This window comes from Thamnophis sirtalis, unplaced genomic scaffold (assembly GCF_051295495.1).
Source record: "Thamnophis sirtalis isolate CommonGarterSnake01/CBP01778 unplaced genomic scaffold, rThaSir2_p1.2 scaffold_3, whole genome shotgun sequence".
In the NCBI taxonomy this organism is placed as follows: Eukaryota; Metazoa; Chordata; class Lepidosauria; order Squamata; family Natricidae; genus Thamnophis; species Thamnophis sirtalis.
This window is the reverse complement of record NW_028261383.1, coordinates 150,264,846-150,290,304: the sequence shown is the minus strand read 5'-3', so window position 1 is coordinate 150,290,304 and position 25,459 is coordinate 150,264,846. Positions and strand designations below refer to the sequence as shown.

Below are 25,459 nucleotides of genomic sequence, written 5' to 3'. Positions count from 1 at the left end.
GGGCCTTCAGCTGTTCAAGTGCTTCATGGTAAAACTATTTGTACTTTCTTGTAGGTGTTCATTCTGATATGTTTTCAGGGTTATGACATAAAATATAGCCCATAAATACCAGAAGCACATCAGTTACCATATTTTTTGGACTATAAGATGCACCGGTGTATAAGACGCACCAAGATTTCAAAGAGATATGTACGAAAAAAAGTTTTGGTCCTTCCCTGGCCCCCAGCCAGCACTCTGCAGGCTTCAGCAGGGCTGGGGGAAGGCTAAAATGCCTCTGTTTTTGTGAAAAATGGGCGGAAAATGGGCCATTATTTGCAAAAACAGGGGCATTTTTGCCTTCCCCCAGTCCTGTTGAACCCTGCAGAGTGCTTCTGGGGGCTGGAGGAAGGGAAAACAGCTCATTTCTTTTGCGAAAAACAGCCCACTTTTTGCAAAATGGGATGCAGGGATGGGGCTTCGGAAGGCCAAAAATAGCTGTATTCAGTGTATAAGATGCAATAACATTTCCATGCTCTTTTAGGCGGGGAAAAGGCGCGTCTTATACTCCGAAAAATATGGTATGTTGTCATTTCCCTCCCCAATTACCCTTTCTTAATATGGAGAGTATTTTTCATTTCTATCTTTATTACAGTGTTACTCATAAGAAACAGAGATTGGGAGAGTGGCTTGCACAAAACCTCTGCCCACCCATCAACCCTGTTCTGTCACTTTTCCATCCATGGTTCTCACAGGCTCTTTTAAAAAGGCTCCTTCTGTCACATCTATAGTTTCATGAAACTTACCTGACAAAACCCAATTCCTCTCGTGCTGTTGCCAGCTTTATCCAGAGGGGGCGATAGACACATCACTCCCATAACATTGGGCACCACCAGCAGGATAGCCCCAGAGACTGCAGATTTGGCAGGAAGGCCAACCTGGTAATGAGAAAGAGATTACATGAAGGATACAACAAGCCACATTTTAAGTATCTCAAAGCTCTTCCTCCTATTCAACATTAAACCAAGTAAGTACAATTGAGGGACAAAGAGTTAAAGTTGATCGCTGTAAATGGCAAAGCAGATACCCAATTTGCAGTATATTCCGGTTGTGTTATTAATTCTGGAAGCTCTTTGCAGGTGTAAATTGGGCTTTGCCTGGTGCAGAATTACATTTCATGCTGGGCTGGGGAAATGAAAGTGGTGGCTATTACCATGCAGATAAAGCAGGGAAATAGCACTAGAGAGAAGCATTTCGGAAAGCAGAAGTGAATGTGTATACAAGTACTGTAACCACAATTCTGGTCTGATACACACACACACCCATTTTTAAGAATGGTGCATTTCTGGTTGCCCCTCCTTTGCAAAGCACTATGCCAGGATGACTGAAGAGAGTGGATAGATGCTACAGACAGTGATGGCTAACTGCAGAGCCCAAACCGCGTGTCCGTGCACACAAATGCGTGCATGCATGAAACTCCAAAATGCAATGCAAGCGCCCCCTGTGCATGCACCTTGCTCCCCATGCATGCATCCTGTCCCACGCATGCATCCTGCCCCTGCACATGTGCCCCACCCCCTGCACATGTGCGTGCATCCCTGTGCATGTGCCCCCCCACCCATTTTTGGCTTCTAGGTTGGTGCAGGAGGCTTTCCAGGTGCAAAACCACATGTGTGCAACCCCCCAAAATGCAATGCGAACACGTCCCCACACATGCACCCTGCCCTCCCACATATGTGCGGCCACCAGAAGATCAGCTGGCTTGTGGGAGGCATGCGCACATGCATGGTGGAGCTGGGCTGGGGCAACGGCAAGTGTGCCCATAGAGAGGGCTCTGTGCAACATGTGTATCAAGGAACAAGTGCCCAAGAGAGGAGATTGCATTGCATAAATAAATTGCCCTATATTTTTCCAAAGAATGTCAGCTGTCAGAAATGAGCTGAGATCAACACAAGCCAAGAAGTATCCTACAGCATCTTAAGCTTCAGCACATTCAGCTTCAGCAGCAAAGTCACTTCCCCACTGCTGAACCACAAGTCTCCAGCATGGATATAAGCCTCTCTAGACAAAATTGTACCATCTCCGGATTATCTTGAATACTTGTGGGAGGCAAATGGAGTATCAGGCAGCTGATACAACCTTCCCAGATCTAGTTCACACCTCATACTATGATATCATGTGGCATATTTGGCTTTAGGCGACTATGTCATTTGAACCCAGGCAACTTACGATTGCAATGAGTCCCAAATTTCTGCTGCTAAGCGAGACAGCTGTTAAGTCAGTTTTGCCCCATTTTACAACTTTTCTTCCCCCGGTTGTTAAGTGAACCACTGCAGTTGTTCAGTTAGCAACACGGTTGTTAAGTGAATCTGGCTTCCCATTAAGTTTGCTTGTCAGAAGGTCTCAAAAGGCGATGACATGATTGAGGGACACTGAAATCGTCATAAATATGAACCAGGTACCAAGCATGTGAATTTTAATCACTTAACCATGGGCTTGCTGCAATGGTCATAAGTGTAAAAAACATTAAGTCATAAGTCACTTTTTTCAGTGCTGTTGTAACTTTGAACAGTCACTACATGAATGGTTGCAAAATGGTCTACCTCCACTTTGTTAAATGAGTCAAGCCATGGCATAGGCCTCAGCATGGTATAGGAACTTTCAAAAGTGTTGTTTCCTCTTCATTTCCATCCACATTTCCATCTACATATGATATTTATTTGATCATGTGATGCTCAGTAGCACCTTATTCATCTGACCGTTTCAATGGCTAGGAAAAGCCTTTTGGAGAGAATTGCCACCGAGATCAGCTGTCATATCAATAGCACTTTAGACTTATATACAGCTTCATAGTGCTTTTACAGCCCACTCTAAGCAGGTTTAGAGAGTCAGCATATTGCCCCCGACAATCTGGGTCCTCATTTTACCCACCCCGGAAGGATGGAAGGCTGAGTCAACCTTGAGCCTGGTGAGATTTGAACTGCCAAATTGCAGTCAACTGAAGTAGCCTGCAGTACTGCATTCTAACTACTGCACCACCTTGTCTCACATGAAAATAGTCCTATCCTCTTTCTGGATGCTCACTCCTGTGTCTTCTTCCAACCCCACCCAAAACAGAGCAAAAACTTACATGGAAGGCAAACTGCCCGGAGAAGTCGTACATGCCACAAGAATGCATGAGGCTAAGGGTGTTGCGGATGGCTTCATCACTGAGGACACACTCGCCTGTGATAGGGCAGATACCACCATTGGCAAGTGTGGCTGCCATGACACTTCCAGACTCACAAGTCACTTCAACAGAACACAACTTCATAAGAGGGAAAAAAGGTTTGTTTTTTTTTAAAGAAAATGAGAAATTAATTTTAATAACATCTTAGTAAGAAGCCCAGAAATCATTCCTAACCAATGCTTGGGGTGAAAATTTAGGGTCTATACACAAATTTAACGCAGAGAAAACACCTGATATAATATTTCGTGAAAAATGAAGGATTACATATGTGAATTCTGATTATGTGAAGGTCTCTTTCCAAGTGAAAAAGTAATATGCAATTGAACAAAGAATGTAGCAACTTGGGAAGCCTTCCCGACCCACTCTTGAGTTGCCATAGGCAGGGGGATGGGGAATTGAGCCTCACAGCTGTATTGAGGAGTTTGCACCTCAGTCAAAATAAAGCACATTCCAGACAGCAAATGTCAAGGCCATCTCCACGGAGATCCACAGTGGCCGGAGGGAGTGACTTTTACAACATGCAAAATTGCTTCATTGGGGAATGTAACTGATGACACACCTTGCGGAGAGGGGGAAACAGGGTCAGAGCCAAGGCGCGAATTAAGTGAGGTCAGAGTTGGCTTCACTTGGATTATGCCGACATGATGCTCCTAATAAATAACTGGATTTTTTTTGAACCTCAGCTTGAGATTCATGTTTTAATTAGGGCATTGGTTGGAACCCTGACAATAAGGTTCTGGCCAAATATCCAAAATCAACCTTTTTGACCTGATGCCTGTCATATGCATCAGTGTAAATTGTCAGTGCCAAGAATCTGCTAAATGGGGATGATGGGGATTAAACACTGGCCTGTGGGATATTAAACTAGAGCAGGAGTGGGGAACCATGGCCTCTTTATGACTTGTGTACTTGGGAGTTGAAGTCCACAAGTCACAAAACGGCCATAGTTCTCCACCTCTGATCTAGAGGAATAGGTTTGGAAAACCTATTCATCCAGCCCTGTAATATTTACTAAAAAAAAAAAAAGATTCACCCTGAAATGTTTTTTTTTTTTTTTTTGCCTCCCTCAACTCAAAAACTCAAACTCAAAAGGATTGTTTTGGACCCAATACACCAGCTCAGCTGCAGTTCAAAATGCAACTGTCAGGTAATGAGGATTTAATAGCTGCCAGCTGATGTAAGGTTGTAATCTGAAAGCTGATGCAATGTGGTGTGTGTTTGTGTATATGTATGTATGTGTATATGTGTATGTGTATATGTATGTATCTATGTATGTATGTATGTATGTATGTATGTATGTATATATATATATACTTAAAGTCACAACCCCTGGTATGCCCAAGTATGGGAGGAAGGTCACACTTCCACTCTCTGTCATTAGGCTCGTCACAAGAGACCATCCAGACAGAAACCCAATATTTTTTACTGTTGCCTTTTTTGTTACATTTGTTATATTTATGCTGATAAATAAATAAAGGGAGACTAGTATAGATCTATTTCAAGCTATTTAGCTCTCATCAGCTAGCCATACCCAAATAAAAACACACACACACACACACACACACACACACACACACACACACACACATATATATTTTACAACCCCCGGTATGCCCAAATCTGCCTTAGAGGCAATACAGCACAGGTTCGATTCCCAAACTTGGGTATGGCTAGCTGATATATATATATATATATATATATATATATATATATATATATATATATATATATATATATATATATATATATATATATATATATATATATATATATATATATATATATATATATATATATATATATATATATATATATATATATATATATATATGTTATATTTGTGCTGATAAATAAATAAAGGGAGACTAGTATAGATCTATTTCAAGCTATTTAGCTCTCATCAGCTAGCCATACCCAAGTTTGGGAATCGAACCTGTGCTGTATTGCCTCTAAGGCAGATTTGGGCATACCGGGGGTTGTAAAATATGTGTGTGTGTGTGTGTGTGTGTGTGTGTGTGTGTGTTTATTTGTGCTGATAAATAAACACAAATTTAAAAAAAAACACAAATATAACAAAGGCAACAGTAAAAATATTGGGTTTCTGTCGTGATGGACTCTTGTGACGAGCCGAAGGACAGATGATGGAAGCAGTTAGCTTCCTCCCATAATTGGGGCTTACCAGGGGTTGTAAAAAATCATATATACACACACACACACACACACACACACACACACACATACACATTAGAGGGCAATTCTTTCTCTTAATGTGTATCTCTCCTTGTGTCTGTAGCTTGAGTGATAAGGAATTTATCTCCATGTACGTATATGTTTGTATATATGTATATATAAACTACTATTAACTGTATAAAGGCTCTGTGTGCTGTATGCTCTGTTTTGCTCCTGGGTTTATCTCATAATAATAGTCACGCTGCCAAAACTCTGACAGCAACTTACCTGGAAATACAAGTCAAGAGCTCCCATCATGTCTGCACCACATGGAAAGCACTGCCAAGTAGGGAATCAAGGAGAATAAAGTTGGGTCGGATCTTGGCAAAGTGGATCTTTCACAGCGTGAGGGGTTTCTTTCAACAAACAACATTGCGTTTATCCTGGTCTACTAGAAAGCCCAGGGTTCCTCTCTCTCCTTCCCTCTCATTACCTTTTTGTCTTTGAGATAGTAGCCAATGGCATAATTCCGATCTCCTATTTCTTTCTCTGACTGAAACCTGCAAAGAAATGTGCACAAATCCTCATTTCTCCCAGCCTCTGGATGATTCCATTTGGAGAACTATCATTCAGATGAAACCTGACATACTGCTGGGCACTCTAACTGCAAGCCCCCCCCCCCCCCCCCCGCATGTGGCTTACGTTGTATTGCTGAATCCCACGTATTCGTTTCCAGCCATCTTCTTCAAATAATCCACCACCTAGAAAAGAAACAAAAAAACTACATCCGGAAGGGTCCTCTTCTATGTTCCAGCTCTTTTTTTGTTTCAGTCTGGATTTTTACAGTGTTCCTGTAACCCTTCTTTCTTTTTCAGTTGATAGTCATTTATTTGTATGCCTAACTGCAGTATTTTTAATTTCATGTAACATTCGGTACCCATTTCGCTGATTATCATCCATCCTTCAAAATAATAAGAAAAAAAACAAGCACATTAAAAAAAATTGGGGTTGCAAAAGATATCCTGGACAATTGAATGCTCCTGCAGGCCGCAGCTTCCCCGTTCTAATTGAATCCATCAGAAATACTGCTTGCCACTTTGTCATTTAGAAAGCATGCCCTTGTGTTCTGCATGTTTTTCACCCTTCATCGCTAAATACTCCAGGAGATTTTTAAACAAATGACTAAATCAAATGGCAGGATTGCATTGCAAGATAAATGACTCGATCAGCCCACGTTGCCAGAAAATCAATTTCTCCTCCAACCCTGAGAAAGGACACTGTGGAGTTTTCCGGCAAGGAAATGAAGATCACACTCACGTAGTCAAATTTCTCTGCTTTCTTGCAGCCCATCTAATGAAGAAGAATGGAAAAAATGAGAGAAAAGAATCAAATTGCCTTTTGAGGTAGAGTTTAATCTTGACAAATGTGAGCATTGGTTAGAAAGTTTAAAGGTAAAGGTTCCCCTCGCACATATGTGCTAGTCATTCCCAACTCTAGGGGGTGGTGCTCATGTCTGTTTCAAAGCCAGCGCTGTCTGAAGACCTCTCCATGGTCATGTGGCTGGCATGACTCAACGCCGAAAGCGCACGGAATGCTGTTACCTTCCCACCAAAGGTGGTCCTTATTTTTCTAGTTAAATTTTTTACGTGCTTTCGAACTGCTAGGTTGGCAGAAGCTGGGACAAGTAACGGGAGCTCACTCCATTATGCAGTGCTAGGGATTCAAACCGCCAAACTGCTGACCTTTCTGATCGACAAGCTTAGCGTCTTAGCCACTGAGCCACCACGTCTAGTTTAGAAATACATTATAGGTTTAGCAATGCATTCTAAAGCTTCTAGTTAAGATAGCTACAGGGGCCCCAGATCAGTTCTTGAAATGGATAGAACAGCTGTTAAATCTTGTGTAGAACTTTAAGGACATGGAGGGATATTTTGGCTTTGTGAGAGTTTTGGATAGATGAGAAGATGCTTGAGCTCCATATGCATCTGCCCTATGAAACAAGGGATCCCTCAACTTTGGCCAAGAGTGAAAGAGCAGGACAGTTGCAACTCTGACAAAGGAAGAAAACCAGTGGTGAAATTCATTTTTTTTACTGATTTTTTTAGGGTGTGTGTGGCTTGGTGGGCGTGGCAGGGGAAGGATACTGCAAAATCCCCGTTCCCTCCCCACTCTGGAGTCTGCCAGAGGTGGTATTTGCCGGTTCTCTGTACTACTCAAAATTTCCGCTACCGGTTCTCCAGAACTGGTCAGAACCTGCTGAATTTCACCCCTGAAGAAAACCATAATGGGAAGATAATTGTAGTGACAGCATGTTTATAGCCTATTGGTAATGGTTCACCGACAAAAGGGCGAACGGCAAAAGCACGCCTGACTAAACCGCGGTGACAAAACTGCGAGTTCTAAAGCGTGCCGACGAATGAGCGCTGAAGCGCGCCGACAACAGCGCGTCGACAGAAGCACGCTGTAACCCTAACCCTAACCTTAACTTAAATCGCGCTTCTGTCGGCGCGCTGTTGTCGGCGCGTTGATGACATCGCGGTTTTAGCGCCGCGCTTTTGTCGGCGCGCTTTTGTCATGCGCGCATTTGTCGGGTCACGATTGGTAATGGCAGTCATGACTAGAGTTCAGCAAACAAACCCAAACATTCTGTAACCCCTCACCCTGGAGATAAATTGGAACCAGAATCCGTCTTTGTAGGACAATATCAAAACTGATCCTTATGGAATAGCCCAAATGTTGTTTCTGGGGTAGGAGAAGTAGAAGTGACAATGTGTGCATTGCAATATAGACTTTGCAGTTTAAACCTTATGTAGATTCCCTTATATGGCAATGGGAATTATTCACACAGTATGCATAGTTTATCAAACACAGCAGCTAATGTGTTCAAGCTACATGCTAAGCCAAAACCAAACAAACCACATTCCAGCATTTGCAAAGTGAGTCCAGAGACGATAATGTCTTTAATCTGAACTGTATCCAGTGTCAAGGGACTCCAACCCATGTATAATGGAGGTACTAGAGCCGAATAAACTTTTACCTTGATAAGAGAGCTCACCACAATGGCTCCTGCATTCACCATAGGGTTGTGCGGAATCCCTGAATGTAAAGGAAAGGATTAAAACAGGAGTCTTTGAATTATGCATCCTCATCTTACTCAGTTAAGGTTTCTCTAACTCACTGGCCTTCCCAATATGTGGAATCGGTGTTGATTGGGAGATGGAACTGCCAATCAAAATATGGTCATATAGGGCAACTCCTTTCCATTTACATTCTAGAGAGAAACTGAGGAATCATGGATTTGGGAGGTGTAAGTGAATGGGCAAATCTGAGGAAGGCTGAGAGTTTTAGCTCTGGAAATCCTCCATCAGTCATGGAGACAGGATTAGGGCTCTATTTAGTACTAGGTAAGCAAATCATGATTGGCTATAACTGTACAATAGAACAGGGGTGTCAAAATGGACTTCTTTGAGGACATTGTACTTCTATGCGTGCTGGCTGGGAGACAGGACGGATTCCTTCTGCAGCGCTCCGCTGGTGCAAATGGGGCACAGAAGGGCACATGTGGCCCCCTGCACCATGTTTTGGCCACCAGAGTGCTGTTGGAGGCGGTCCAGGCCTAAAACAGGGCACGGAGGGAGGGACACGCACAGCCCCTGTGCCCCGTTTTGGCTGCCAGAGGCACCGCGGGTCAGTCCTTTGCTATTTCCAGGCCGGCCCCATGAGCCAGATTCAGCCCACAGGTTTGAGTTTGACACCCCTGCTATAGAATCAGGTTAATTTCTTTAATAAAACCATTTAATAGCAGTTAGCAATAGCACTTAGACTTCTATACCACTTCCGAGTGCTTTCACAGCCCTCTCTAAGTGGTTTATAATCTGGGTCCTCATTTTACCCACCTCAGAAGGATGGAACCCTGAGCCAGTGAGATTTCAACTGCCGAACTGCAGCTAGCAGTCAGCTGAAGTAGCCTGCAGTACTGCACTCTAACCACTGCGCCACCTCGGTTCTTATTTAATGTAAATTTAAAGTTCATTTATTTCTTTGTGTTCAAGTTAGCCAAGTAACAGTTGTCTGTTATCTTCCCACATGTTCCACTTTAGTCATGTTACCTCAGAAATAAATGAGAAATAAAGCTGCCTGGAATCTTTCTAGTTTAACACCTTTATAAATCTAAGAAAAGAAAAAGAGAATTTCTAAACCTCAGCAGGGTTATGATGGCAGGAAGACAAATAGATCTTGCAGTGATCTTGCACAGTTTATGGGATGCACTTTAAAATTCATTAATTTTACATGTTAAAATTAACAAAAATAAAAGGATACTCTCCTCAAGAGGTCTGATTGGTGTAAGGTTTTTGTTTTTTTAATGTACTAATTGGTTGAGTTTTATAGCTTTGAGAGTGATTTTATATGCTTTTTAATTTTTCATTGGGAGCTGTCCAGAATTGGTTGAAAGATGGGAAGCTTTATTAATGTTTTTAAATAAATAAGATGGAACCACAATTCCCAAATCCTCAGTAGTGACCAACTTTTCTGACTGAACATTTTAGCATCTATAGAAGCCACTGATCTGCAGGAGCTCTGAGTTGGGAAAAAGCCATAGTAGTGCAGTGCTTAGAATTCAGTATTGCAAGCTGACTCTGCCTATAGCCAGGAGTTTGATCCTGACTGGCTCAAAGTTGACAGCCTTCCATCCTTCCGAGGCTGCTAAAATGATTTTTGGGGGCCATATATTGACTCTATAAACTGTTAGAGAATGCTGTAAAATACTATGAAGCGGTATGTAAGTCTAAGTGTTATTGCTTGCTGTGGTCTTGTTAACAGTATAACAAGAGCTATTGTTTTCATTTTTCATGTGATCTTATTGTCTCTTCATATTATGGAGGCTTTACTGAAAAAGAAAAAAATCACAATTACTTTAATAAAGGATGCATATTTTTTCATAGGTTTGTTAAGTACCATTCACTTACTATGCAAATCATAATAAAAAGTAGGACCAATGAACTGTTAAACATCTACCTAATGCTCAAACACATAGAAAATAAACATACAATGTTTGTAAGCTATTCTCATTTCCCCCTTGCATATGTTCTATGAATTTTGCATGGAAGTAAAAATGGATTGAAAGAGGAAAAGTTTTAATGGGATAGATAAAGATTCAGGGAAAAGTTCTCCTTCTTACTTTCCATCGGAATATTAATAGGGAAAATAAATATATTTTATGACCAGCATTTCCACACCATCTTTCAGTATACCAGGGCTTACTATCCCGGAAGATCGAAACAAATATTTCACACACATTACACAATAGCAAACTGTGTCTTTCAACAGCAGTTGCACCCTGACTCACTCATTGGAGGTATACAGATGTTTTCATCACAACTGGAATGGTCTCATTCTCACAGTAAGGCTTTCAGTTGTCAAAGGGGCTGACAAAGGACAGCACCTGTGTTACCACTGGGTGTGCAAACATGGTCTGGGTCAAAGGTTGGCAACCTTAAACACTCAAAGAACCATTTGGACCCATTTCCCACAGAAAAGAAATCACCGGGAGCCACAAAACCCTTCCCGTGCCTGACTATTTCCTGAGCGCCCACAAAACTAACAGATGTATTTGAATTAAAGGTTCTGTTTTCTTTTGAAACTTTACTTTTCTTGGATTTATCCATGGTCGGCCTACTGATGGCCGAAAAGCTCAATAAATCGTGTGCTGGCAGGTGTCACACATTGGCAGTTGTGACACATATTTTGAGCAACAGGAAGCCGCAGCAGAGGGATAGAAGAACCACATGCAGCTCCAGAGCCACAGGTTGTTGAACACTGGTCTGGGTGGTCCATATTTGGGTGGTCTCCTGTTCCCCAGCACCCTGTGGCTGCTCTCCACTACTTACCTTCTTCGTTGAGAGAGAGTTTGTCGTAACGCAGCCCACTGGGCTCTTTGCCCACATACTGATGGACTCTCTCTGTGCCCAATTCACTGACAGCAACAGCATATTTTAAGGGCTTGACACATGACTGCAGGCAGAAGGGAGTCTTAGTGTGGCCCATGGAATGCCTAGGGAGATAGTGAGAGAGAAATAATGCCAGCCCTTTTGTACTCAGTGACAAAGACATGGTGACCTGATGCTTGTGCAAAGGTTGGAATTCTGTTCCAAAAACATTGTCTTATACAGGTAGTCCTCGTCTTACAACAGTTCAAAGTTACAACGGCACTGAAAAAAGTGACGTATGACTGTTATTCACACTTGCAACCATTGCAGCATCCCCATGGTCACATGATCACAATTTGGATGCTTGACAACTGGTTCCTATTAGTGACAATTGCAATGTCCCAGGTGTGTGTGTGTGTGTCATGTGATCACCTTTTGCAACCTTCTGACAAGCAAAGTCAATGAGGGAAGCAGATTCACGCAACAATTGTGTTACTAACTTAATAATTGCAATGATTCACTTAGAGTGGCAAAAAGGTGGGGCAAAACACACTTAAGAAATATATCTCTCTTAGAAACAGAAACGATGGACCCAATTGGATCCGATTATAAGTCAAGGACTACCTGTATTACAATCCCATTGAATTTGTGCTGATGATTAAAACACCTAGTAAAAAACAAGATTGTTTTCAGTCCCCGTCAGACAAGAAAGCTAGCTTGATGATTTGGGGCCAATCACTCTCTCTAAGCCCAACTCACCTCGCCGAGTTGTTGTTTTGAGGAAAATATTTTTTTTCCTATTCTGTAAGGTACACACACACACACACACACACCTTTTTGTATCCCGGTTCTTTATACATACCGTTGTCCGTCCACTGTGCAGAGAGATACACCCCAGATGTCTGGATTATATCTCGCCATTTGTGGAATGTAATTTGCTACCTATATAAAGGGAAAGAGAAATTGTTCGGATGTGGGACAAGCCCTAGGGCAGTGATGGCTGACCTTTTTCCCATTGTGTGCCAAAAGCGGGGGGAGCATAGGGGGGGTCATGCACAGGCGTGCCCACACCCATAATTCTATGCAAGCGACATCCCTGCATGCATGCGCATATGACCCCCCCTTCTGGCACATGATGGACCCATTTTTAACCCTCCCTGAGCTCCAGAGGCTTTCTAGGAGCCTGGGGAGGGTGAAAACAGCCTTTCACAACCCCCAGAGGCCCTTCAGAGGCTTCAGGAGGCTTCCCTGAAACCTCCGGAGGGTGAAAAATGGCCGAAATTGAAGGCCAAAGTCAGCTGGCCAGCACGCACATGCATTCTGGAGCTGACAGAGCAACGCCTCGCGTGCCCTAACAAATGGCTCTGCGTGTCACCTGTGGCATGCGTGCCATAGGTTTGCCATCACGGCCCTAGGGAAACAGTCAATAACCCTTTGCAGCCTATCTAACGGAGGGCAGTGGAGGAAGTTTCCCCCAGCCTCCGTTCTACACCAGTGAGATTGTGGGATTAAACTGAAACTCAGAGAAGCAGCCTGGGTCAGTGCACTAACAAACAAAATCAGCAGCCGAGGAAGAAATCCTAAACTGTCACATACATTTGCGGTTTTATTTTACCATGATAATAGCCCTCGACTTACAACCATTTGAAGTAACGGTTCGAAGTTACAACAGCACTGAAAAAAGTTTTGCAGGGATTTTAGTAAGAGTTAAGGGTACTTAATTCAAGTTCCCTCTTCCTACGCTGGTTGCATAAGACAATCTCTCTCATTAATTCCAAGGCCAGCCAGCCACTCTCTTTGCTTTCTTATCTGCCACTCTCATATTCTACCCAAGCAATGGGGAGCTTTCCATACAGATTTTTTTTTTGGAAGATAGCAGAGGGATCGTATCATTTATCCTCTGCTATGTGCAATCAGATCTTTTTACCTTGCCCTCCCTAAGTCCTTCGGTATGCTTAAAGATCTGCTCCACGTGTGATGTAAACTCCTCAAAGTCGGGGATGACAAATTTCTTCCGGAAAGCCTGGGTCAAGAGAACTATATTGCTACTCACACACCTGCAAGCCAAAATTATAGATGAAATAATTGGTATTGGTAGTTTTAAATTTCTGGGCATTTATATCTCAGAGGACCAGTCATGGACTATGAATGCTAACATACTTGTGAAGAAGGCACAGAAGAGGCTGTACTTCCTGAGACTGCTAAGGAAGATAAATCTATGTCAGCATCTAATTTTGTCCTACTATCGCAGCACCATTGAGAGTGTCCTGACATATGGCATTCTTGCATGGTATGGGAGCAGCTCTGCAGCGGACACAAAAGCTCTACAGAGAATCATTAAACCTGTCCAGAATATCATCGGGCTCCAGCTACCAGCCCTGGACGACATCTTCGCATCTCACTATTTCAGGAAGTTGCACAACATTCTCAGGGACTCCTCCCATCCAGTTTACCATCTTTTTCGACTGTTGCCTTCTGGCAGAAGATACAGAACAATGAAAACTCGGACCACAGATCTTCTGGATAGTTTTTATCCCGGAGCTAAAATTGCACACAACGATGAACTAAAGGGCCACCTTTAAGGGAGCTGTTGGACAGCATTACTTGGTCTGTTGTGTGGATGCTTGGTTGGTTTAGGGGCGGGGAATTTTTGGTGGGTGGGAGTGTGTTGCAGATTGTCATGTGTGTTGGGACTGGTTTCTGGGTGTTATGTGAATTTCGTTGTATGGGTATACTGTGTATATACGTACAATGATAATGAAGTATTCTGAAATATTGAATGGCACATAGGAGAAGAAAGTAAGATGTCTTATTTAGTGACCAAGCAGACATGAAAATTGTAATGACTCTTTTATCTTCTACTTCTTTGCCTTGAAAAGCAGCTGACTTGACAATACCAACCAAATGACTCCGAAGTATGTTTTCTCTTTTCTTGCCCTTTGAACATCTAAACTTAACAAGTTAGCCAATTTTTGTTTAAAAAAAGAGCTTCCAGTTTTGAAATGCTAACTGATTTATCTCCTCTCCTATCTTTCTCTGTAATTCTTTTTTGAGATAGCCTCCTGCAGTTTCTAGCTGCCACATGTGAAGCCCAGAGCACAAAGAAGACACAGAATAAACTTTCCATTCCCATGTATTGGTTGTATACTGCACTGTGGTATGGTTTGCTTGGTTGTAGTTTGTTTGCTAGACCAGAGTTATCTGCGTTCACACAACGTACTGTGTTGTGATTGACAAAACCTACCGGTTTGGGTTTGTCCAACAAAGAGCCCAATTGAAAAATACCACATGAAAGTACAGTATGTTGTTTGGATGCAGCTACCATTAAATCAGATGTTAGGAATGGAATAGAAATTCAGCATGTCCAAGACTTGAGGTTTTTCAAAATAATTGGACATTTTTTTTAACATTCTAAAGCTAACCCTATTATACATTTGCTGTTCCCAAACATGCAAATGTAACTGCTGTAGCATGTATATTGTTTAGCCAAAGTAGCTCTCATGTTTTTAGGCTATGAAAAATTGTGGTGGGCTGAGGGGAAGAAGATATAACGAAGTAGGAAGAGAAGCAAACAGGAAATATGTGAGACTAGGACTGCAGAAGGAATTCTGTGGATCGGAGTGCAATTGTTTAGAGAACAAAATTTGTCTGCAACATGATGAACAAAAACTCAATTTGCCTGCAGAAGCTGATATGCTTTGTTAAGCAAACATAGATTCAGCGCTCCAGTTGCGAAGGAACAGCCACAACACCACCAGGGACACTTCCTACCTCCGAAAAAGTTCTCGACTCAGCATTCCTCCACTGCTAGCTTCTTGAGTTGCGGTCCGCATCAGAATCATGCAGTCGCGAAGACGTGGATCTGAGGTCCAAAGACCAGTGCGCTGTAAGGCCTGAATTAAGAATCAGTCATGGATGAATATACGGCAAGATAGCAATAGTAGTTAGACTTACATACCGCTTTAAAGTGCTTTACAACTTAGTACTTTATGGTCTTTGCAGTGCTAAGCAGTTTACAGAGCCAGTATATTACCCACAAGAATCTGGGTCCTCATTTTACCCACTTCGGAAGGATGGAAGACTGAGTCAACCTTGAGCCTGGTGAGATTTGAACTGCCAAATTGCAGGCAGCCGGCAGGCAGCAGAAGTAGCCTGCAGTACTGCACTCTAACCACTGCATCACCGTGGCTCAAGATGAGGGTTGCTAGAACTGGATGCAATACCCAGTACTTTAGAACTCAGCAGTATGAAAGGTGAATTCTTAATTACACTTTGGTACATGAATGCATATGCTTTTACATGTGTGGAAAACTTCCACATGCTGTTTTTCAGAGGGTGGACGGATCTCTACTAAGAGGAAATTGAAGGTTCCAGTAAAAAATTATGCATATTGCCCAGAAAAATTAACTGTGAGAATAAATTGTATTATAGGTATAGTGGGGCCTTGAGTGCCAACCATAATCCATTCCAGGACTTTGGTCGGCACCGATTTGATCGTGACCAGAAGCAAGACAAACTGTGCATGCGTGCACACACACACACACAAAATGGCGCGGCAAGGGAAATTGCTGCTGCAGGGAATATTGCCGCGGCTGTGCTTATTCAACTCCCGAGGATATGTTCGTGACGTGAGTGAAATTTAGCGGATTTTTTTGTTGGCACCCAATTGTTCGTGGTCTGAGCTGTTCGGGACCCGAGGTCCCACTTTATCCATAGATACTCCATTTCTGTCAGTATTAGAATAGCAGATGTTATTGTAATCTTTATTTCCTGTGGGGTAGAAATTGTGACAGTAGCATCACAATAGCATTACAGACAAGGTTCTTTGCAAAGGATGTCCCCAGTCTTCCAGCGCAATGGCTTTCTCGAAGTGCCTGATGTCATACTGGACACTCCATCATTTAAAGCCATGAGATCTATTTTATTTTCTGATGGTGCAGAATTTGGGAGGCATTACACAGAAGTTGTGTGCATCTTTAAGCTCTACCCATTTTATCACATAATTTTGTGCATAATTTAGGTTCACAGGAACACTATATATGACACACTTATGCTGTATCCACCATATTTGTTCTGTACTTATCTAATAAACAGAACCTTTCTCTTATATTCACCAAAAATTGTGATTTAAAAGCATTGTCAATCATATAATACAATCATGTAACACAATCATACAATCATGAGCAGCAAAGTTTAACTGCATGTATGTAATGATGCAATTAGCAATGCACAAAAAACAAACAAACCCCATATCCATTACTTAGATAATGGAAAGTTATAGGTTTCAAATCCAATTTAAAGGGAAATTTGCACTGAAAAGATTCATTTGTATTAGAAATCAGGATGGCAGTCCAATGTTTCCACCCAAGCAATCCTAGCCATTCTTAAGGGCATATCTTACAGTGGTGAATTTATGAACAGAGATGCTTTCCTGTCCTTCGGCTATTGTGTAGAAGAGGAGATCACTGAGGCGTGGCAGCATCCCATTCGCTGAGAGGTCCCTGGAGAGAGATGGGAACAACATATGTATTATCATCCTCCATCCTCCTCCATCCTCCTCCATCCTCTTCCTCCATCTCCTCCTCCTCCTCATCCCGTAGCAAGATGAAGCCTTCTTCATTGAAGATCATAGATCATAATCCACTATGGTGGGCCAATGTAGTTTGATAGAGTTTTTTTTCAATTTCCCAGTCTAGAGATTAGAAAATGTGACTGGCCAAAGTCACCCCACCAGCTTCCATGCCTAAAGGAGAATTACTGTAGGTCTCTCTGCTCCTATATACCAAAATTAATTAATTCCTGGGAAGAGAAGTATCTCCTAAAAGAAAAGAATATGGGCAAATTAAAGCCATGCTACCAAGAGAGACAGGAAACATTTTCCCCACAGGAAAACATAATTCCACACTCAATTTATTCTCCTCATTAGCTCCTACGGGTCTGCTTCTCAGTACTCAGACAATAGGAAAAGTAGATTTCCCCTCACTGAAGTCAGAGAGTCACCAGCATCAGGAGAGGTTTAGAGCAGGGTTGATGGGATTGTACAAGAGATCGATGTTGTTATTTGTAATATCATTAAAGTAGCATTTATTACATTGTTTTCATATAATGAATGTTTGAGGTTTGAAAAACATCTGAAACTTCATGGGGTCAAAGTTAACTATGTAGGCTACTTCTGACTCAGGAATTCTGGGAGTCTATGCTGTTCCAAATAAGAAAATACCTCATCATCATAATTTTCTGTGTAATAATACTGGGTTAACTCTTCCAGTCTAACCATTTAGTGTCCATTCTCTCTATTGTCATGGGCCATGGGAACACAGAACAGACAACAAGTTAGTTACGGGAGGAAGGAGGGCTGGCCCATAAGAGATTCTTGAATCCCAGGGAAGCAATGGTGAGGTTCAAATTTTTTTACTACTAGTTCTGTGGGCGTGGCTTGGTGGCCATGGTTTGGCTTGGTGGGTATGGCAGAGGAAGGATACTGTAAAATCTCCATTCCCACCCCACTCCAGGGGGAAGGTTACTGCAAAATCCCATTCCCTCCCAATCAGCTGGGACTCGGGAGGCAGAGCCAGTCAGAGGTTGTATTTACCATTTCCCCTAACTACTCAAAATTTCCGCTACCAGTTCTCCAGAACTGGTCAGAACCTGCTGAACACCACCTCTGCGGGGAAGCATTAGAAAGTGAGTAATTCTGCCTTAATTACACAAGATATAAGTTGTACAGAAAAATTACTATGCTGTGCCTTTAAATTTTTGTTGTATTGCTATACAAATAATAAAGATATCTTTTTAAAGCCCAAGTCTTTTTGTTTCCCATAGAACTTGACATCTGCCTACAAAACTCTAAACTGGTTTTGCTTTTTAGTCATAAAGGTGGATTCAAAAATATCCTTGTATTTTTTTATTCCTGAAAAATCCATTATACCGCATTTAAATTCATGTTTAATAATTCTTTGGTACTGTGACATGGCCGGTTGTTTTTATCTTCTCCATCTTTATTAATTTATTTTTGGCAAGTATTTGGTATAGTAAATTTGATCATTACATATATAATACATTCCATTTCAGCATTTAATATACAAAATATGCAAGAATCAGGGGAAAAGAAGAAAAGAAGATCTAATTAAAACTTAGAGATAGTTAAGATGTAAATTGTACAGTGGATAGTAATTCATTATGTTCCAATGCTATTATTTTATTACGTGGCCTGACATAACCGCGGTCGTCAAAATCGCGGAGATAAAATCGCGGCGCTAAAGCCGCAACGTCATCACCGCGCGTCATCACCGCCGCGACAACAGCGCGGCAACAGAAGGGCGCTTTAAAACGGTGCCGCGGCAGAAAGCCGACTTCAATTAAGGTAAGCGTTAGGATTAGGTTTAGGGGTTTGTTTTAGGGTTTGTTTTAGGGTTAGGGTTAGGTTTAGGGTTAGGGTTAGGTTTAGGGTTAGGGTTAGATTTAGCATTAGATTTAGTGTTAGGGTTAGGTTTAGGGTTAGGTTTAGGGTTAGGTTTAGGGTTAGGTTTAGGGTACTGAGTGCTTGGGAATGCGCGAATTTGCCCTCCGCGATTATGTCATCGCGGTAGGGTCGTGTTTTTCCTTAGCGCTTAGAACGGCGCGAATTAGTCTTCGTGCTTATGTCTCCGCGGATAAGGGCTTCGCGGATTTGTGGTGGAACCATTTTATTATTTAAAATTAGTCTGAAGGAAAAATTATTTCTAAATGAATGAATTTGAACCAAAAAAGGTCTATTTAAAATTATTTTCATAAATTCATGGGTTCTAACAAGGAAAGAAGCATGCCACTGTAATATTGATACAATGGACACTAATCAATATACATTCAGGTAGCTGCATGTTATATTGCACTTCAACTATGAAAAAAGGAAGACAAAATATCAGGAATAAGAGCCTTGAACAACAGGTGGCAAAAGAAAGATTATGTTTAAAAAAAAACCTCCAATATTTCTCAACAACTTCAATGTTATTTGAATGCTAGAAAAATGCATTCAAAAGTAAAATGTGTATTTCTATGTTTTAACCTACAAAGTCAAATTACGATCATGCATCCTACAGAAACACAATCGCCGTCATTTAGTACTTGGTGGAGATTTTGTGCCCTGGAAAAAAATCCCCCAAAGTATTCACCATGCCTGATATATTTTAGATCATAAAATAGCACCAAGGCTCACTTTGTTTCTCCTTTTCCATAGTTGCATTTTGGATCAAAGGCAATTCTGCTGCTGAGGGGATGTTTCTATGGCAGCCCGCATTTCTGCTGGGAACAGTCTCAGTTCTTACCCCACCGACTGGCAGAATTGAAGATGCTTAGCATGCCATAGATTAAGAACATGAAATGCCAAAAATCAATAGGCACCAACTAAAAGACAGTGACAACGACTTCTGTATATTTAAAGAATTTAGTAATGTTTCTTTTGTGTCTTGGACTGAAAACTCTCTGATTGTGGCTGTGCAGGCAGTGTGAAGATCTAGTTGCATTTTTTTAAAAAAGAATCACTGAATGAAACAAATTAAAAGGCTAACACTCTGCTCTGGGCAAGGTTTCCTTTGCCTCTCTACTTCATTTACTTGACTGAACAAATAAATAAAGCTGGAGTACAGATAGTCCTCAACTTACGATCACAATTGAGCCCAAAATTATGTTGTTAAGTGAGTTTTGTCCCATTTAATGACATTTCTTGCCACAGCTGTTAAGTGAATCACTGCAGTTGATAAATTAGTAACCCAGTTGTTAAGTGAATCTAGATTCCCCATTGACTTTTATTGTCAGAAAGCCACCAAAGGTGCTCACACGACCCAGAACAGAACAACGGTCATAAGCACGGATCAACTGCCAAGCATCTGAATTTTGATCACATGACTATGGGGATGCTGCAAAGATGATAACTGTGGAAAAAACGGGTCACAGGGCACTTTTTTTCAGTCCCGTTATAACTTTGAACTGTCTCTAAGCAAACTGTTGCACGTTGAGGACTACCTGTAGCAGGAAAGCCGCATTTGTCCCTGGGTGCCAAGATGAAAAAAAAGTCTGGGCTCACACACACCCTGGAACTATCACATGGAGAAAGTTGTCTAGTGTTGTATGTTATGATTCTTGATGAATGTATTCTATTTTATGTACACTGAGAGCCTATGCACCAAAGACAAATTCATTGTATGTCCAATCACACTTGGCCAATAAATAATTCTATTCTATTCTACTCTACAAGGCAAGGGGTTGCACTCCAAGGATTGGGAGTAAAGTGATCTTGCACATTTAGCCATTGGGAATGGCCAGACACACCCACCCACCCCAATTTAAGATCCCCCCGAACTACAGCGTGACAAGCGATAGCCCTTACTGGTCAGTGAGGCGCTGTTTAGGCGGCTGCTGGTGACGGCCATTCATCACCGCCTCTCTCCCTCCGGCGGAGTAGGGGGCTCTGCCCAAAGCCGCGGGAAGGACCAGTTCCAAACCGTGTCCCGACGACCCTCTTCTCCAGTGGCGCCGGATCTCCCGAGGCTGCAGCGCTCCTGTCACGATCCTGAGAGCGCCCATGACTGCAGTCGATGCCTCCGGCTCTCCAGATCGGGAGCGCACCTTGAAAGGTACGGGGAGGAAGCGCCAAAGGACACGGCTCCCGCCCCCGCGGCTCCCGCCCCTTTAAAAGAAAAAAACATCAGGCCGGCGGTTTCCAAAAGGGGAGGGAGGGGCGAGGAGGAACTCCAGCCAATCAGCAAAACAATGATTTTAAGGAACTATAGAAAACCAATGAGGAATGGCGGGAGGAAGGGGCTTTGCGTGGGCTTCGCATTTCAGGGTAGGAAAATACAGGCAATGTTTCTCGGGTGCCTAAAGGCGGTCCCTCTTTCAGTGACCCGAGGAGACTATGATATTATAGGCATCTGTCATTGGTTTTGTGTACAGTACTCACTGTTTGGGATAGCGAGATACTACTCTCATGATACTTCCTTGGAATGTTAAGAGGGGCAGCTTGTATTAAAGTTGTCCCTTTCCCCCCTCCCCCACTTGCTGGGGATTAAAGGTAAAGGTTCCCTTCACACATATATGCTAGTCGTTCCGACTCTAGGGCGTGGTGTTCATCTCCATTTCAAAACTGAAGAGCCAGCGCTGTCCGAAGACGTGTCGTCGTCATGTGGCCGTCATGACTAAACGCTGAAGACTCATGGAACGCTGTTACCTTCCCACCAAAGGTGGTTCCTCTTTTTCTACTAGCATTTTTACATGCTTTTGAACTGCTAGGTTGGCAGAAGCTGGGACACGTAATGGGAGCTCCCTCTGGAGAGTCATTAATAGAGTTCTAATTTTGATAGTGGTAGAGATGCAGTGATTGAAATTTATGGGTATGTAAAACTTCTGTACTTTTTAACTTTCTTTTTAAATCCTGGTTTCAGTGTTTTTTGTAAATAAAAGTGGGGAACTTTCCTAATAGTCCCCCCCCCCCCGCCGGTATTTTCCCCAAAATAACAGGTAAGTTGGGTTGCAAAAGAGTAACTGGCCCAAAGTCATCCAGCCAGCATTACAGGTTTGAAGGTCTCTTTGTTGAAGGCTACGAACTGCACTCCATTGTGCTGGTTCAGTGTGGGTTGATAAGTGTTTTTCGGCTTCCTAGTCTATGGTTGAGAGAAAAGAACTGACCCCAAATCATCCAGATGGTTTCTGTCCCTAAGGGAGGAATGGAAGCTGGTTTTCCTTGTTCCTAATCCAACACTTTAACCACAGCACCATAATGATTTTTAATGTATATTTGCAGATGTGCTAATATGTGTATGTTAAGCATGGTTATGGAATCAACATTTTCCAAGGTTCATGTGACACAAACAACCCTGTCAGTGGTGGGTTCCGGATCCTGCTGCAGCGCGTGCCTGTATCGTACTTGCGACGCCTCCACAAGCCTCCACAACGCTCTAGCTGCTCGGCAAAGCATCGTGCAGGCGCTGTATGTGCCATGCCCGTGCGCAGAAGCACCGAAGGCTTTAAAGGACAGGTAAGGAGCTCTGGTGGGTGGGTGGGCACTCTGGAGCACCGTACTGGAACGGTACCCGGTGCTCCGGGCAGACTTCGGTACGCCTGTACCGGGGTGTACCGCCTGCAACCCACCACTGAACCCTGTCCTAACCATATGTCCTCATTTATACAACACTCATGACTGTAATATGTTGGACAAAAGTGCTGTTCATTATGTGATATGAAACCTGTTTCTATCTGTCATTTGTTAATTTGGATACATTGACATTCTTAGATTATTAGGTTCATGCATTGCAGTGAAACATGGATTATTATAGAAGGCTCCATGTTGTGCTCTTTTCAACATATTTTCTTCATGTGGCCAATTGCTTCGTGAATAATTTTGATATTTAGCTGCTTCTCTTGAATTAAACTCATGCTATACCATATGTTTCATTGTTCTATCAAGTTTTTAAAAAGTCAATTTTTCCTCCAGTACTTCCAAGGAATATATATGTTGCATTTTCCTAGTCTCCTTTTATACATGAGAGCAAAATGATAGTTTCCTGCCCCCACCCCCTACCTCACCACTACCAAGGGAGTAGAATAAAGTCTAAAATAAAGACATGCTACCTTAGAGTTATGTGGAGGTTTTTATTTTATTCAGAAACATTTTATTTTTTTTAATTGTTTTATTACATTATAGAATACAAATAGCCAGGTAAAGTGGTACATATATAATAGGAACTAGAAGATATTAACACTGCAATGATTAAACTATCTTTCAAAATAGAAAATGTATATCAATGTTAAAAAAGATTTCTGAGATGTAAATGGACAGAGCTGGTCAAATTATACAGTTGATGCTGAATTTAGATCTTTGAGGTTAATAATACAGAAGTTTCCACCTTATTTTTAATTACGAAAACTAAAAGAAAAGAAAAAAGAACAGGGGGATGGAACGCTGAGACAGACACTCACAGCTTCAGTGATAAACTTTGCCCAACATTGGAAGAAAGATACAACACCTATGCTATCCAATTGTCGACAACACATGGCAATGAAATTACAGATAGTTCTTGACTTACAGTCATTCACTTAGTGGTTGTTCACTGAAAAATGACTTATGACTGGTCCTCAAGAAGAGCCGTGATGTCGCAGTGGTTAGAGTGCAGTACTGCAGGCTACTTCTGCTGATCACTGGCTGCCAGCAGCTTAGCAGATTGAATCTCACCAGGCTCAAGGTTGACACAGCCTTCGGTCCTTCCCAGGTTGGTAAAATGAAGACCCAGATTGTTGGGGGCAATAGGCTTACTCTGTAAACTGCTTAGATAGGGCTGTAAAAGCACTATGAAGCGGTATATAAGTCTAAGTGCTATTGCTATTATAATCATTACAGCATCTCCATGTCATCTGATCAAAATTCAGGCACTTGGCAACCAGCATGTATTTACAATGGTTGCAACATCCTGGGGTCAATGGTTACCATTCGTGATTTTCCCAGATGGCTTCTGACAAGTAAAGTCAATGAAGGAAGCCAATTTGCTTAATTATCCCCACATTTGCATAACCCATGCAGTGATTTTCTTAACAACCATGGCAAAAGTGTAACATTGGGCATGATTCACTTAACAACTTGCTTACCAACAGAAATTACAGTCACAATTGTGCTGATAAGTCGTCGACTACCTGTACAGCATATGTTCACAATAGAAGCTTATCCAAATTCAAGAAAGAATGGCTTCTGTTCATACAACCCATCAGGCAGCAAAGCAAATACAAACATCTACAGTTTGGTTTTTAAGCAGGCTTAAATATTTATAAACACTGCAAATCTTCTGGATGCAGAGAAGAGGGAAGTTAGAGACTAAACATCCACTTTTTAAAAGCAGCTTTGTTTTTTAACTTACAGTATTGAATATCCAGTATAGGTGGTTCTTGACTTACAACAGTTCATTTAGTGACCGTTCAAAGTTACAACGGCACTGAAAAAAGTGAGCTACGAACGTTGCAGTATCCCCATGGTCACATGATCAAAATTCAGACACTTGGCAATTGACTCATACTCATAGCGTCCCAGGATCATGTGATCCCCTCTTGCGATCTTCTGATAAGCAAAGTCAGTGGGAAAGCCAGATTCACTTAACACCCGTGTTACTAACCTAACAACTGCAGTGATTCACTTAATAACTGTGGCAAGAAAGGTTATAAAATGGGGCGAACCTCAATCAACAAATGTCTCACTTAACAACATAAATTTTGGAGTCAGTTGTCATAAGTCAAGGACTACCTATATTGATACAAAAGATAAGTGAGAGGACAGTTGGGGGTCAGGGGTTGGCTTTAAAAAATAGCACAAAATCTTGCAGTTGCTTGTAATCAAAACGGCCATTCCTGAAAAGAAAATTCTGTCTGAATGGTTTCATCTCCAACAGGGTCTTATTTTCTTTTGATCCCCGAAATAAGCACTTGGCTTATTTTCGGGGAGGTCTTATTATTTTTTAGGTGCAGGCGGCGGTGAGTGTGGTCACCTTATGGCTGCTGCTGTGTTGCAATATTTTCGGGGGGGGGGGTGTTACTTTCAGGGAAAGGCTTATTTTAGCGCATGTGCTCAAAAACTCCATTGGGCTTATTATCTGGGGAGGTCTTATTTTCAAGTGAACATGGTTTGTTAAGTTGCTTTAAGCTTCTTATTCATAAACAGTTATTCAGATCATAAAAATTGGGGGCAAGAACATACTCAATGTTTATAGCTTTACAATCATTCAGAAAAAAACCCACCTTGATTCCTTTCTCTGGCCTTAGGGAGGAATACTGTGTAAAAACTTAGTATCTCCTCCCAGTTGTTTCATCAAATGAATGTTTTTTTTCCTGTCATGAGACCTTTTGCCCCTGAGGAAACCATGTTACCGTGTTTCCCTGAAAATAAGACAGGGTCTTATTTTCTTTTGCCCCTCGAAATAAGCGCTTGGCCTTATTTTCAGTGAGGTCTTATTATTTTTGAGGTGCAGGAGGTGGTAAACGTGGTCACCTCATGGCTGCTGATGTGTTGCAATATTTTCGGGAAGGGCTTATTTTAGCACATGCACTCAAAAGCCTGATTGGGCTTATTTTCCGGGGAGGTCTTATTTTTGGGGAAAACAGGGTAGCAGTGGGGAAGACCAAAAACAGAAATAGGGATGATTTA

At 42.0% G+C, this 25,459-nt stretch overlaps 1 protein-coding gene across 1 annotated transcript in view; it reads right to left on the bottom strand.

Annotated features, from left to right (window-relative positions):
• GLS2 (glutaminase 2) overlaps nt 1-20,894 on the bottom strand; it is a 31,268-nt gene extending 10,374 nt beyond the window's left edge. Inside the window, exons 1-13 of the mRNA XM_087710397.1 lie at nt 20,666-20,894; nt 16,703-16,802; nt 15,073-15,194; nt 13,229-13,358; nt 12,164-12,243; nt 11,263-11,426; nt 8,412-8,470; nt 6,692-6,724; nt 6,077-6,135; nt 5,868-5,934; nt 5,663-5,713; nt 3,107-3,283; nt 783-914 (exon numbers count right to left, since the gene is read on the bottom strand). Of these exons, the coding sequence (XP_087566523.1) occupies nt 783-914; nt 3,107-3,283; nt 5,663-5,713; nt 5,868-5,934; nt 6,077-6,135; nt 6,692-6,724; nt 8,412-8,470; nt 11,263-11,426; nt 12,164-12,243; nt 13,229-13,358; nt 15,073-15,194; nt 16,703-16,802; nt 20,666-20,862 (1,371 nt within the window). The 5' untranslated portion in view covers nt 20,863-20,894. The remainder of the gene's footprint in view (nt 1-782; nt 915-3,106; nt 3,284-5,662; nt 5,714-5,867; nt 5,935-6,076; nt 6,136-6,691; nt 6,725-8,411; nt 8,471-11,262; nt 11,427-12,163; nt 12,244-13,228; nt 13,359-15,072; nt 15,195-16,702; nt 16,803-20,665) is intronic.
• Between the last annotated feature and the right edge of the window lie 4,565 nt (nt 20,895-25,459).